The sequence below is a fragment of the Aquarana catesbeiana genome, linkage group LG08 (assembly GCF_042186555.1).
Source record: "Aquarana catesbeiana isolate 2022-GZ linkage group LG08, ASM4218655v1, whole genome shotgun sequence".
Taxonomy (NCBI): domain Eukaryota; kingdom Metazoa; phylum Chordata; class Amphibia; order Anura; family Ranidae; genus Aquarana; species Aquarana catesbeiana.
The window spans coordinates 98,709,993-98,726,162 of NC_133331.1; the positions used below are offsets into that span (position 1 = coordinate 98,709,993).

At 41.6% G+C, this 16,170-nt stretch overlaps 1 protein-coding gene across 15 annotated transcripts in view; it reads right to left on the reverse strand.

The window, feature by feature from the left end:
• Window positions 1-1,019: 1,019 nt before the first annotated feature.
• LOC141105954 (scavenger receptor cysteine-rich domain-containing protein DMBT1) overlaps window positions 1,020-16,170 on the reverse strand; it is a 150,924-nt gene continuing 135,773 nt past the window's right edge. For all 15 annotated transcript variants that reach the window (XM_073596207.1, XM_073596206.1, XM_073596199.1 and 12 more), the window contains 4 exons: window positions 15,419-15,633; window positions 13,996-14,171; window positions 11,763-12,151; window positions 1,020-1,462 (listed from right to left, as the gene is read on the reverse strand). In XM_073596207.1, the coding sequence (XP_073452308.1) occupies window positions 1,195-1,462; window positions 11,763-12,151; window positions 13,996-14,171; window positions 15,419-15,633 (1,048 nt within the window). In that variant the 3' untranslated portion in view covers window positions 1,020-1,194. The remainder of the gene's footprint in view (window positions 1,463-11,762; window positions 12,152-13,995; window positions 14,172-15,418; window positions 15,634-16,170) is intronic.

Genomic DNA, 16,170 nt, shown 5'->3' on the forward strand with positions numbered 1-16,170 from the left:
CCCGCTTCTGCACTTTTGTCATAGGATTTGACTGACAGCAGCTGGGACTTCCACTGCTGCAGCTAAGAGAGAGAGTACAGAGAGCGCTCACGAGTCCCGCTGCTGCATCCATTGACACAGATAGCAGGACTCGGCCCAGCCCCTCCGCTCTCCTGTGTCACTAGATTTGATTGACAGGAGCGGAAGCCAATGGTTCCTGCTGCCACTGATCTATCCAATGAGGAGGGAGACAGCGGCTAAAGCCACTGGGCTCGTGCTTGGCGGTGGAACGATCGGGCTCAGGTAAGGAAAAGGGGGGGGCTCTGGGGGGAGCTGCAGCACAGAAAGTTTTTCACCGTAATGCATAGAATGCATTACGGTGAAAAACCTTGAGACTTTACAACCCCTTTAAAGTGTATGTATAGCCTTTTTTCGTTTTTTTATTTTTTTACTCTATTGGGGGACATTGAGAAATCTTCCATAACTAGGGGAATTTCCATTATTAGCCCGTTGTCCCCTGAACAAGTGTCCCCCTTGAAAGATTTCCCCTCACCTCTTGTTCTGGGGAGGACTTTAAATCTTTGGATTTCCCCTCACTTTCTTTCTCAATGACAATGGTCTCCAGTACAAATAGAGAGGGGAATCTCTTTAATGAAGAAACATACAGCAATAAAAACCTGGCAGAGGGTCTAACTTTTCCCACTCTATTCATACTTGATTTGATTGTAGCCGTATTAGTGCAATTGTGACAGAGAAAATTGAGTACTGTCCATGATACTTTTTTTATTTGCACTAACATACAATTTTTCAGGACAAGCTTTCGAGGTATGTCCTCTTCTTCAAGGTCCAAGCAGTACCCACTCTATTCAAAAGTTAAAAAAAGTTTTGATTATGGATGCATTTTATGTCACATAATAACGTTATATTCATAGCTTACCGATTACCATTTTACAGAAGATGAATCTTGTTAAAGTTTATACACTTTAACGTTGTATATTGTAATGTAATACAAACAGTACACCATGATATAACGCAGTTGCTTTAGTTTTAATAATGTGTTTAATATTTGATTTATAATATACCGTAAGTGTTAAACCAGCATGAACTACAACATTATTATTTCCAGTTCAAAGCAAGAATAAATCAATAAGACATGAACGTAAATGAGTAAAACTATAAATTGTGTAGACATTTATCTTTGTGAAATCTGTTGAGTTAGCCATCTACTCTTTCTTCCAGAGCTTTAACAGGTCCAACAACAACGTGTACCTCCTCGTAGTGGTGGGGTTCAGCCGCTCTCTTACGCCTTGGCACACAGTTCTGACTGCAGTTCGGGCTTTGGCTACCCCTACGACACACACTTAATCTACACTGAATGTAGACACTGGAATGTTTCTTCAGAAAGCTGAAAGCACTGAATCCAAACCGGACTGTGCTGTTTGTAGAGGACGGATATATCCTATAATCAGGGAGGCTGCTGCACCTGAAATGTAAAAGAATAATGAATTATTGTTTTCTGTTGTCCATATGTTATTCATAAATGGATATAATGCAATAGGCCAAACCAACAATGCACGGGACTCTCTGTACATCTAAAAATACTGTATGTGCAATATATATGTACAATAAAGAATATAATATAAAGAAAATAAAGAAAAAAGCCTGAAAAAAAGACAAAACTAACAGTTGCCACAGATAAGGACTTCTAGGTTGCAATATAGCACATATTTATTATTGGATTCGGATACATTTTATTGAGATCCTTGTGTGCATGCATAGCATTTCTACTCTACATTAGTAGAATTACTATTTAAAATATTTCATTGCTTTTATTCTGAGTGGGGTACAGAGGAGAAAAATAGCACTATCCTTCATAAATGTGATTTTAACCACCTCAATACCAGAGACTTTTACTCCTTTTTTGCCCAGATTTTCAACTTTCAACACTGTAACACTTTGAATGACTTTAACTTAGTCAATTACAGTCAACACGGTACCCAAATGAAATGTTTATAATTTGTTTCACACAAATAGAGCCTTCTTTTGGTGGCATTTATTAACTACTGTTTTTTTTTATTTTTTGCAAAATAAATGAAAAAGTAATTTTTGCAAATATATAATCTTTTTTCATAAATTTAAGCTAAAATGTATACTACTGCATTTCTTTAGTAAAAATAAACCAAATTAGTGTAGATTATTTAGTCTGTAGAAAAGATATAGAGTCCATCGTATATATATATTTGAAAATCCATTAGTCCTGATGTACTCACTGCCTAGTTCATTTCTTGAGGCCCAAAAATGCCAGTACAGTACAAATACACCCCTAATTACCCCTCTTTAGAAGGTTGACAGTCTAAGGTATTTAGTAAGAGGCACGATGAGTTTTTTAAGGTTGTAATTTTTGGCACAATTTTGTGAAAATTAAGAAATAAAAAAAGTGTTTTCTTTAATTCACATTTTTTTATACATATATACACACACACATATACATATACATACATATATATATATATATATATATACTTTTCCTGGCTCTCTGGGACGCTCTGCTACAATATATATATATATATATATATATATATATATATATATATATATATATATATTGTAGCAGAGCGTCCCAGAGAGCCAGGAAAAGTCCTGTTCGGGGTTTATACATCTCCCAGGCTCCTCTCATACACATTCAGGGATCTCTGATCCATGGTCCAGTTCAGGTCTTGGTCCTCTCCCCCAGGCTAATTTAAGCTCACCTGAGGAGACAGCCTTTGCTCTTGGCCTGGGAACCTCAGACAACTTCTGTGTAGGAGAGCAAAAGGTTGGTGGAAGCTATTAAGCTGTGAATGTGGAGGCTGACAAGCTGTAGGCTTGCTCAGCCTGGTAGTTAGGGTCTGTAAATATTGTTTAGTTAGTGCCGAGACACGGCTAGGTTTTATTTTGGCTATTTTTGTTCCCATTTGTTTTTGGAACACTGTACAGCACCTATATATAGACTTGTATATATCACAAATAAACACCACACTGTTTGTCACTACTTCACTGGATTTGGGTATCTGTGCCTGAAAGACTGCTCCTCCCAGGGAGCTTTGTACCTGCTACCTGTCCCCCAGGTTACATATGGTGGAGACTGCGACCAGCTGTAGTAAGTTACTACTTAAAAGGCCAGTACCTAGAGTGACTAAACATGGAAGGAATCCTAAAACAACTGGTGATATCCAACGCTGCACAGCAGCAAGCAAACGCTACACAGCAGCAAACAAACGCTATCGCACAGGAGCAAACCAAGGCGCTGTGCCAACAGATTGGTGCTGTACAGGAGCTATCGCAGAGGCTGTTTGAACAGCTAGCCACTGATGCAAAAGCGGATAGGAAAACCTTGGCTGGGGTTGTGGAGACGCTAGCACAGTGGTCACCTGCTAAAGTTGATGTTGTTGGAGACAAGCCCTCAGCCATCCATGTGGGTCGCTTTCTTTCTAAGATGACTGCAGATGATGATCCAGAGGCCTTTCTTCTAACGTTTGAACGGACTGCTGAGAGGGAAGGTTGGCCCAAAACCCAGTGGGCAGGACTGGTCGCCCCCTTGCTGTCTGGAGAATCGCAGAAGGCCTCCTATAATTTGGAGTCAGCAGAAGCAGGAGACTATGAAAAGGTCAAGCGGGAAATCCTGGCGCGACTTGGTGTCACCTTGGCAGTTCGAGCACAGCGGGTCCACAGCTGGTTCTTTCAAAACGAGAGGCCCCCAAGATCGCAGATGTTCGACCCAATTCATTTGGTGAGGAAATGGCTACAGCCGGAGTCCCTGTATGGGCCACAAATAGTGGAACGTGTGGTCATGGACCGGTTCCTGAGGTCACTACCAATTCCCCTGCAGAAGTGGGTGAGTCAAGGAGACCCCAACTCGGCGGACAACCTCGTGGAACTTGTTGAAAGGTACTTTTCTGCAGAGAGCCTGGTCACCACCCCTACAGCCACACAGACTTTCCACCCAAAGCCACGGTCTCCCCAGGCAACCGGTAAGACTGTTCCAGGGGAAGTGGGTGGTAAGCATGGCAAGGAAATAGGGGGGAGGAATTTTGGTGCCAGGACTGAAGTTTGGTGTCCCAAAAAAGGGAAGCTACTGCCGGTCAGCAAACCAAACTGGGGAAACATTGGGTGTTTTCGTTGCCAAGAACTGGGACATGTTGCAGCAAACTGTCCATTGACAGATGAACCAATGCAGTGTGATCTATCTATTAGAAGGCAGTCTATGTTTGCTGCTGTTTCATGCGCTGCAGCACCAAGTATGGGAAAACACGTGTGCCAAATGACTGTTAATAATAAGCTTATTACGGCCTTGCTGGACTCTGGAAGTCTAGTGACTTTGGTTACAACTGAGATGGTTGAAACTGTGAATTTGCATGCTAAAAAAGTTTCTGTGATCTGTGTACATGGGGATACCCGCGAGTATCCTATAGCCACTGTTCAGTTTAAAACTGGCTTAGGTACGGTGACCCATCCAGTCGGACTTGTGCCCCACTTGGTGCATGAGGCCATCGTTGGTAGGGACTTCCCTAAGTTTTGGCAACTGTGGGATTGTCCCGACCCGGTCGCAGTAGCTGACTCAGTGACAGAGCCAGAACTCCTGGCCGCTACTGACAATGTGGGTTCAGGGGACTCTTCTCAGAGCTCCCCGGGTTTTCCTTTCTCAGTTATGGCAGGAGAGCTGGAGGAGCCTGAGGAGGTCCCCACAACCAGTGGAGCTGGACAGTTATCTGCTGAATCTGAGCCTACGTTGGAGTTTGCTGATCTTAATGTGCACAAGGAAAATTTTGGTACTGAGCAGAGAAAAGACCCAACCCTTGCCAGGGCCTGGGAAAATGTAATGGTGATTAATGATGTACCTGTCGAATCAGGGGACAGACTCTGTTTTCCTTATTTCAGCAGCAATGAGGATTTACTGTATTGCGTATGTAAAAAAAATGATGAAGTGGTTGAACAGTTGGTGGTCCCTAAGCCATACAGACGGGTGGTGTTGGAACTTGCCCATGGGCACTTGCTAGGAGGTCATTTAGGGGTTGAGAAAACTACTGAAAGGGTGTTGCGCAGGTTTTACTGGCCCGGGATACAGAAGGATATTGAGAATTATTGTCAATCCTGTCCTGTGTGTCAGATGTTAGCCCCATTACAAAACTTCTGAAGTCCTTTAGTGCCCTTGCCCATTATTGAAGTGCCCTTTGAGAGGATTGCCATGGACCTTGTGGGTCCACTCCCCAAGTCTGCTCGAGGTCATCAGCATATCCTTGTAATCATGGATTATGCTACCCGTTACCCCGAGGCCATTCCCTTACGCACCGCGTCTGCTAAAAACATTGCCAAAGAGCTGTTTATGGTGTTCAGTTGTGTTGGAATCCCTAAAGAAGTCCTTACAGACCAGGGCACCCCATTTATGTCATGAATAACTAGAGAGCTGTGCAAGTTATTTAAGGTGACGCAATTGCGAACCTCGGTGTACCATCCTCAAATGGATGGCTTGGTGGAACGCTTCAATAAGACATTAAAGAGCATGTTAAAAAAGGTGGTTGACAAGGATGGGAAAAACTGGGACTTCCTGATACCATACTTGATGTTTGCCATCAGGGAGGTTCCCCAGTCCTCTATGGGGTACTCTCCATTTGAGTTGCTTTATGGGAGACACCCTCGGGGACTCTTAGACATAGCCAAAGAAACTTGGGAGGGGGAGCAGACACCCCATAAAAGTGTCATTGAGCATATCGCTCAAATGCAGGACAGGATTGCAGCAATCATGCCGATGGCAAAAGAACACTTACTGCAGGCCCAAGCAGCTCAACAGAGGATATACAACAGGGGGGCCCAACTCCGTGTTTTCTCACCTGGTGACAGGGTCCTGGTGTTAGTTCCCACTGTTGAGAGCAAGTTCCTGGTTAAGTGGCAGGGACCCTTTGAAGTAATTGAAAGAGTTGGGGAGGTCAATTACAAGGTATATCAACCAGGAAAAAGGAAGCCCGAACAGATTTACCATATAAATCTGTTAAAGCCCTGGAAGGATAGACTGGCGTTAACTGCGAGGTCTCTCCCGGTAACGCCTAAGGGTGCTGAGTCCCCTCTGATCACCGAGGTCACGATTCCAGACACCCTGTCATATTCCAAAAAGCAGGAAACTAGAGAATCCCTGATAAGAAATAGAGAGAAATTTTCAGTTACCTGGCACGACTTCAGCAGTTCAGCATGATATTGTTACTGAACCTGGGGTCCGTGTCAAGCTCAAACTGTACCGAATTCCTGAAGCGAGGAGAAAGGACATCAGCGAGGAAGTTAAAAGAATGTTGGAGCTAGATGTCATTGAGGAATCCAATAGTGACTGGTCTAGCCCCATCGTGTTAGTCCCAAAACCGGATGGCACTTTGAGGTTCTGTAACGACTTCAGGAAGCTTAATGCAGTGACAAAGTTTGACACGTACCCAATGCCCAGAGTGGACGAACTTATAGACCGACTTGGCAAGGCTCAATTTCTGACCACTTTGGACTTGACAAAAGGTTATTGGCAAATACCCCTGACTGGTAGCGCCAAAGAGAAGACTGCATTTGTGACCCCGGAGGGTTCCTTTCAATACAAAAAAAATGCCTTTTGGGTTGCAAAATGCCCCCGCGACATTTCAGAGGGCCATGGACAGGACTTTAGGACCCCACCGACAATATGCAGCAGTATATCTAGATGACATTAGTGGTACAGAGCACTGACTGGGAGTCTCACTTGCCCCGTGCCCAGGCTGTCATTGATTCCCTCTTCAAAGAAGGTTTTACGGCAAATCCAAAAAAATGTGCCATTGGTCTAGAGGAAGCCAAGTATTTGGGCTACACTATTGGCCGTGGTGTCATAAAACCTCAAGTGAATAAAATAGAAGCCATCTAGGAGTGGCCACGTCCTGCAAACAAGAAGCAGGTCAGGGCCTTTCTTGGCATTTCGGGGTATTATAGAATATTTATCCCTAATTTTGCAACTATAGCTGCCCCACTGACAGACCTTATGAAAGGGAAAGACTGTGTAATGGTAATATGGTCCTCAGTAGCAGAGGAATCTTTCCAAGTCCTGAAGAAGGCTCTTTGTGCACAGCCAGTACTGTACTCCCCAGATTTCTCCAAAGATTTTTTGATTCAGACAGATGCGTCTGATGTTGGTATCGGGGCAGTACTGTCATAGGTACACAATGGGGAAGAACACCCTGTGGTGTACTTAAGCAGAAAGCTCAATGACCATGAGAAAAATTATGCAGTCATTGAAAAGGAATGTTTAGCCATAAAGTGGGCTGTCGACGCACTCAGGTACTATTTATTAGGACACCAGTTTGAGTTAATAACTGACCATGCTCCCCTGAAATGGATAGCCCAAAAGAAGGAGACTAATAGAAGGGTGAACCGGTGGTTTTTGGCTCTACAGGATTACTCCTTCACTGTAAAACACAGGCCAGGTGTTGAGATGGGAAATGTAGATGCCCTGTCCCATGTTCACTCCTGTGGGGCTACAGGTGTTCCAACCATGGGGTTGAAACAAGGGGGAGGATATGTAGCAGAGCGTTCCAGAGAGAGCCAGGAAAAGTCCTGTTCGGGGTTTATACATCTCCCAGGCTCCTCTCATACACATTCAGGGATCTCTGATCCATGGTCCAGTTCAGGTCTTGGTCCTCTCCCCCAGGCTAATTTAGGCTCACCTGAGCAGACAGCCTTTGCTCTTGGCCTGGGAACCTCAGACAACTTCTGTGTAGGAGAGCAAAAGGTTGGTGGAAGCTATTAAGCTGTGAATGTGGAGGCTGACAAGCTGTAGGCTTGCTCAGCCTGGTAGTTACGGTCTGTAAATATTGTTTAGTTAGTGCCGAGACACGGCTAGGTTTTGTTTTGGCTATTTTTGTTCCTATTTGTTTTTGGAACACTGTACAGCACCTGTATATAGACTCGTATATATCACAAATAAACACCACACTGTTTGTCACTACTTCACTGGATTTGGGTATCTGTGCCTGAAAGACTGCTCATCCCAGGGAGCTTTGTACCTGCTACCTGTCCCCCAGGTTACATATGGTGGAGACTGCGACCAGCTGTAGTAAGTTACTACTTAAAAGGCCAGTACCTAGAGTGACTAAACATGGAGGAAATCCTAAAACAACTGGTGATATCCAACGCTGCACAGCAGCAAGCAAATGCTACACAGCAGCAAACAAACGCTATCGCACAGGAGCAAACCAAGGCGCTGTGCCAACAGATTGGTGCTGTACAGGAGCTATCGCAGAGGCTGTATATATATATATATATATATATATATATATATATATATATATATATATATATATATATATATATATATATATATATATATATACATACACACACACACACACAAAAGTGAGTACACCCCTTACATTTTTGTAAATATTTTATATCTTTTCATGTGACAACACTGAAGAAAGGACACTTTGCTACAATGTAAAGTAGTGAGGGTACAGCTTGTATAACAGTGTATATTTGCTGTCCCCTCAAAACAACTCAACACACAGCCATTACTGTCTAAACCACTGACAACAAAAGTGAGTACACCCCTAAGTGAAAATGTCCAAATTGGGCCTAATTAGCCATTTTTCCTCCTCTGTGTCATGTGACTCGTTAGTGTTACAAGGTCTCAGGTGTGAAAGGGGAGAAGATGGTAAATTTGGTGTTATCGCTTTCACTCTCTCATACTGGTCACTGGAAGTTCAACGTGGCACCTCATGGCAAAGAACTCTCTGAGGATCTGAAAAAAAGAATTGTTGCTCTGCATAAAGATCGCCTAGGCTATAAGAAGATTGCCAAGACCCTGAAACTGAGCTGCAGCACAGTGGCCAAGACCATACAGCGATGAGTGCATGTGCTCAGCGTCATATCCAGAGGTTGTCTTTGGGAAATAGACATATAATAGCTGCCAGCCTTGCTGCAGAGGTTGAAGGAGTGGGGGGCCAGCCTGTCAGTGCTCAGACCATATGCGCACACTGCATCAAATTGGTCTGCATGGCTGTCATCCCAGAAGGAATCCTCTTCTAAAGATGATGCACAAGAAAGCCCGCAAACAGTTTGCTGAAGACAAGCAGACTACGGACATGGATTACTGAAACCATGTCCTGTGGTCTGATAAAACCAAGATAAACATATTTGGTTCAGATGGTGTCAAGCGTGTGTGGTGGCAACCAAGTGAAGAGTACAAAGACAAGTGTGTCTTGCCTACAGTCAAGCATGGTGGTGGAAGTGTTATGGTCTGGGGCTGCATGAGTGCTGCCGGCACTGGGGAGCTACAGTTCATTGAGGGAACCATGAATGCCAACATGTACTGTGACATACTGAAGCAGAGCATGATCCCCTCCCTTTGGAGACTGGGCCGCAGGGCAGTATTCCAACATAATAATGACCCCAAACACACATTCAAGATGACCACTGCCTTGCTAAAGAAGCTGAGGGTAAAGTTGATGGACTGGCCAAGCATGTTTTCAGACCTAAACCCTATTGAGCATCTGTGGGGCATCCTCAAATGGAAGGTGGAGGAGTGCAAGGTCTCCAAGATCCACCAGCTCCATGATGTTGTCATAGAAGATTGGAAGAGGACTCCAGTGGCAACCTGTGAAGCTCTGGTGAACTCCATCCCCAAGAGGGTTAAGGCAGTGCTGGAAAATAATGGTGGCCACACAAAATATTGACACTTTGGGCCCAATTTGGACATGTTACCATTTGTTTCTTTTATTACAATTTTTTTTTCTGTTTTACAATTTGTTTTTAAATACTGTGTTCAGAGCAGTACAGTGTTACCATAGTAACACTGTACTACTATGGGGAGGTAATCAGGATTTTTTTTTTTTTTTACGCACAATGATTAATTATAATAGTGATAATCACTGTTATAAGCAACCATTTTTATGAATGGCATCCATTCATCCAGTGTGTACTATTGCGAAGCTGCGATCTGTGATTGGCCACAGGTATTTTACATGGTACAGATGCACTGTAATTGGCCCTGTCTGTACCATGTGATCACTGGACCAATCACAGAGATCAACACTAAAGTACACAATAAATGGCTATGAATGTAAGCCTATGTTTACCATTGTCATGTAATCTGCTTTGATTGGGCACAGCAATCACATGGTACTAGCAGCAGCCAGGTACACTGATTTGTCATCTGATGTGGCCGATGAACACACTGGGTGGGGTGGGCACAAGGCGCGATCCTGGAAGGACGTCCTATGACATCCACCCAGGATGGCAGTGCTTCCACTCGGCCGCAATTCTATTAAAGGCCAGACGGAAAGTGATTAAACATTGTATATGTTGATTTTAAATTATTGCTGTTTTGTAATATAAAATACATGGAACCTCATTTTCTGTTACCTTATAGGTTAGGATTTAACAGTGTATCTAAAGTCAAAACATGTTTTACAGTTTTGGATAATGTACAGAAGTTTTGGGACCCCTGTTAGGTTTGTTGTTGTCAATATTCCTATTGGGAAGATTCACCCTCTCTATGATCAGCTCCCCCAGCTGCCATAATTGCCCCACAACAACAGATGGTGCTTGGCAGTACTCATCCCAAGTTGCACAATGTAAATATGTAAAATATATGAAAATAGAAAAACCCATGAAGCCAGCACTCTATTCACTTCTAAAAACTTTTATATGCACAAATCGGGTAAAAGAAAGGTATCACCTATTAATGCATTTCAGCCAATCCTTGCCTTAGTCACATCCCAACAAGTGGATGAAGTTCTGGCTTCATGTGTTTTTCTGTATCCACCGGATAGAAATTGATGAAAATGCAAAATGTTACAGTTATCACTGGATTGAGGAGAATTTTTTCAATGCTCACACCTGTTCTAGTGACAACTATCTAAGCGGGGAATTGCCCTCACTTTGGAGTCATTTCCTCACACTTCCTCCAAGACAAGAAGAAAATGAAAATCTCCACAACATGATGAAGACAGCAAAACAAAACTTGGCAAGGATTTGTACCATTCCCTATTCTATCCAAAACAAAAAAGAAAAGCCCATAGCTTTAGACAAAGTTTAAGTATTTGCATACAGACATGAATAATTGTTCCATTTGATTTCAAATTTTGCTTTCAGCTTTGGTTAGGGTGGTGGACTTGGTAGAGCATTTGCCAGGTCTTATATTGTTATCTGTGTACCCCTTAGGGAGAATGACGCTCACCTCCTGCCCCAAAGACACAACAAGACAAGAGGAAATATCTTGAACAACAGCACAGATGTTAAATGGAGAGATTTATCTTACCCCTTATTATGGTTACATGGGACAGCAAAAAGCAAGGAAAGGTCTAACCAATGTGGACACATATAGTAACAAAAACCCAACAGGGGTTCTGAATCTTCCCTACTATTATGTCAAAGGTTTCAGCTAAAGCTTCACTATAAGGTGGCAGGTATATTTAGTCCTTATTTTACCATATCAACGTATAGGTGCAGATCTCACAAGATATCCACAAGTGGTTTTACTTCAGGAGATTTGAACTAAATCTTTGGTTCCTATAAAGCAAAATAAAAGGTGTTCCTTCCTTGCTCAGCCTTTTTCATAGTATTCCACTTCTAATGTAGTTGTAGAAACTTAAAAGACTAATGTCTATTCATAACAATAAACATAGCTTCCTGTATTCTGTTACAATTGATAGATGGTTAGTTTTCCCAAACATCACTTCAGCCATTTAATACATAGAAAGGAAGCATAAAACCAAGAAAAACATACTCAAAAGATGGCATCTTACCCTTTGTAAACAATATAGAAAACACTTCCAGTAAAGTTAAACTCATCATGGGACGCAATGCAAGTATTTACAAAAAGGTCCAAATCAGTCTCATTCGTGATTAAGGAGGCTTGCAAGAACAAAGGCTGGTTGAGCCTTACATAGTATGGGTACGTGTTCACAGGTTGTATAAAACTTGAGGTCTGGAAGAATGTCAGATTGGCAGAATACAAGCCATATTGCAATACTGTGTTCTTAATTGTATCATCAGGATAGTACACGCCTTCCACTATGGTGTCTTGGTACAGCCGACATTTCACAGACAGATTTAATTTTTTCCTGTAGGTCACTATGAGGTTTTCTGAGTAGGTAGTCAGGGTATTAGAGTAATTGATAGTGTCATTTTCAACCTAAAAGAGGGATAGCAGGATGGTATATTAAAATGTTTAAAACTCATCTCTGGGTACACTATCACCATGTCCCATAATTTACCCTTTAACCCACTCTTATTGTTGCACCATATTAAATATACTAATCTTAAAGCCCAAAATACGTACCTAAATCTGTGGTCACTTGACACACTGGGGTTGATTTACTAAAACTGGAGAGTGCAAAATCTGGTGCAGCTATGCACCAGATATTGCACTATATTCCAGGTTTATTCCAGGTTTTTTTTTGTCAAAGCTTAATTGGACAAGTTGAAGTTAGAAGCTAATTGGCTACCATGCACAGGCTGCACCAGATTTTGCACTCTCCAGTTTTAGTAAATCAACCACACTGGGTCCAGAGTCTTCCTAGAGCAGAGGGGGGGGGGGGGGTTTCAGGTGTCCTTGAGCTGCCAGGGTGACATTGACATCTTTGCATTGGCTCTCCAGCAACTGGGTCTGCCTAGATTCCAGAACTACAGTGTGTGATAATATCACAACAAGGGGACAAGGGAGAAGGTATAGGGCCAATAGATAGTCATTTAGACCTCTAGTTGTATTATTTGTGAAATCATATTACATTTAAAATGCAAGCAATAAGTTATAACTGTATTTGCTCAGCTCCTTTGCTAATGTTTGTTTAAGAAAAAACCTCTTTGCATGCATTTTGCAATAGTGTAGCACAGGATATACAAAATGGCAGTTGATGGAAACTAAAAGATGATCTGGCTTATTAAGTAAATTTTATCAAACAGCTTAAAAGAGATCTTCATAGAGAAAAATATATAGATTGTCATTTATCACTTATTTCTGTATATGCTAGTTTCCTTGTTGTGATTTGGCCTGTTGGGACAATTTTCTTTCTCAGTGTTCTGGAGACAAGTTAGAGCAATATGAGATGAAATCTTCTTCTAGACATTTGTCACTGGTACAAATGTAGATTTTTTTTTGTGGTTGCAGCTTAATTTAATTTAAGACCCAAACTTGCAAATCACACCGGAAAAATAAATTAAACTTCTAGATTATTCACATTGTTGTCAATTAAGCCCTGATGAAGGGGGAGGGGTGCTCGCTGCATTCTGAAACATATTGTATACTTTTTGGATTGTTCTCCTGCCATTTTTTTGGAACAAAGTTTTATCTGGATCTCTTAGCAGTGATGTGGTGCTTCAATTTCCATTTTTGTTACATCACACTACAAGCCACAGATCCTCTGGGGTGTAGAAGCTGTCTGACCAGAAACCAGAGCATTTACATCAACAACAATACTTAGAGAAAGCAATAAAAGTGAGATAACCCTTTGAGTCTAGTACCATTTTTCCACTTTACTCAACTGTTAAACTCCCACTTACCAGGGGCTAGGGATCCAATGTTTGCCCACCCAGGTACTGCTACAGCATCAGCTGTAATTAATGGGTCATCTCACATGACACCCACCTTCAACCCCCCCCCCCCCACACACACACACACACACACACACACACAAAACAGTGCTACATGTAATTGATTTTATTTGAGCAGTTGCTGATAATTTATCAAACTATTTCCTAATATAGGGATACCATAGAACCTACAATAAGGTATGTGAAATTATGAAAATACAGCACAGTAAGCACCTAAAAATATTACTTTCAGAAAAGGATTTTGGATATAATTGAAAATGAGTAATGCCTAAAATACAGTAAAGTTTTCCTTTAGACAGCAAAGTGGAATAGAAAGTTATGAGAGTCCTAGCCCATAGAAACCAGAAATACTTATGAGTCACTAAATTAGAGTACATTTTGAATAAATACAGGCATAAAAATAAAAGCAGATTTGCAATATGTTACCTGCTTGACTGTTAAACATTGCTGATAAGGGATGTTAAATTCCAACCAGCCTGATACAGTGGTAGGACGACATTGTGGATCATTGAGAAAAATGTCACTTTCAGAATATCCCAGAGAATTAAGATAGCCAAGAGCTACCCTAACATCCATGTAATTTGAATGGCATGAGACAGTTACTGTAATAAGGAGAAAAAAAAAGAACAGGAAAAATGATTTGCCACAATAGCCAATAAATAATCTAACTATAAAGGTGAGCCTGACCTGGGCAAAGAAGTGCCTAGCGTTCCATCTGGGCTATAGGAGGCTTTTGGTACTTTCAAGTGTCAGTGTTAGTCTTCAAATAACCCTGTGTTCCTTATAGAGTCCTTTGGATCCTAGTTCCACGCTATCATTTAACATAAAAAATGCATCAGCTACCATTTAATTCTCCAGGGCTTCTGCTTTCACAAAGTGTATAATGTTTGGGGCTCTAAGTAATTCTCTGGTAAAGAAATGTAGATTTTAAATGCATGTGAATCATTTAAAAATTGTCTCTGTAGGCAAGCAATTAAAAATATTGAGGGTTTAATATCACGCTAAAGAGATAGACTGACCCTTCACACTCTGATAGTCACTTCTGCTGCACTCCTCTACTGCTTTGTATAGGGTAGCCCTTGGAAGTACCCAGTCTAGGGGTGCAACTTACCTCCAGGATGCAGAAGTCAGACCAGAGTAGCCAATCACCATGCCCAAACACAGAGAAAGTGTCCACAAGGACAAAAAGACAAGGTTAGTCTAACTAGTGAGGACACAAACAAGAGTAAAAATTGACAGGGGTTTTAATTATTCCCTACTCTATCCAAAATTAAAATGTTTTGTATATAAATACTTAATTTCCAAGGAGTGTGTGCAACTGTGCATATTGAAAGCAAATACTGGCAAAAAATAGCAGGTACTGAGAAAACTCAGCACTTCCTGATATGGAACACCCCCTGACACTCTCCCAGGCTATCACAATTCTGCATTTGTTGCTGGCAAATAGGCATGAGCATTGTCACATATGGGTAAGGGGCTTTCTTTGCTTTGGGGTCTTTGGGGTGGAGGATAAGAAGAGCACAAGTTGGTAAGTATACACAAGTTACAAGACGAATATTGACTTCCATACAGTATATACACCAAAAATAAATTCATAATTCAAGTTATAGTACAATATTAAAACATGCTTGTAAATGGAATATATATCATAGCTTTGTTAATGTCATCTATAGTTTGGATTATGAATTTAGTTTTTTGGTGTTCTGCATTTTTTATACATTTTTTATACAATTTACATGTAAATTGGAAGCACTTATTAATCTTAGAGTGTGTTTTTCATCATTTGTAGAAATGATTCCCAATTTTAGATGTTAGGTATTTTAGATTTACTGTACATATAAAAAGGTACCACTATTGTTGCTGGAGATGACTGAGTCATATGTAGCAGAGAATTCCAAGTCTTGACCGCCGTTATAACTGGAGTACACTATACTTATGCTGTTGGACGAGGAAATAAAACTTCGGGTTTCTGTTTCGCATAGTCTCCCAAGTAAGACTGATCCACGTGGGGTGCCATCATAAACCAACACAGAAGACACCTGACATGACTGTGAATTCCTTTTTCTGATCCAAAGAAGAAGAAAATAAACAACAAAAAAGAAAGATAATTAGTGAACTTTAGTAGCTTTACATTTCGATAAACTGAATGCAGCTGTATTTAAATTTCCTTTCTGGGCACATTCTAGGCCTCGTTCACATGGGCACTGAGGCCTGTATACCAAGGATGGCCTGTTTTTTTCAGCATCTCTAGCCTCCAGGTGCACACAGGCATGTAGGTGTAGGTAAGTTCTGCATTATGGGCAGCTCACTTGCACCCCGTTTTATCGAGGCCCAACTAATCACTGCAGCAAGTTAAAAAAAAATGTATCTAAAAGCCCAAAATACGTACCTAAATCCATGGTCATGTATTACGATAGGCCCTGAGTTTTCCTCCTTTCTACAACAGAGTAGAAGGGTTCTTCCTTGGGTGTCCATGTCACAGCCTGGGTTATATGAACTCATCCCATTGTCTTTACAGCCATGGGGTTCTCTCCAGTTCCAGAATTGCAGCATATAGTGATGTCACCTGCAACATTGGATTATTGGTCTCTACTCCCAGTG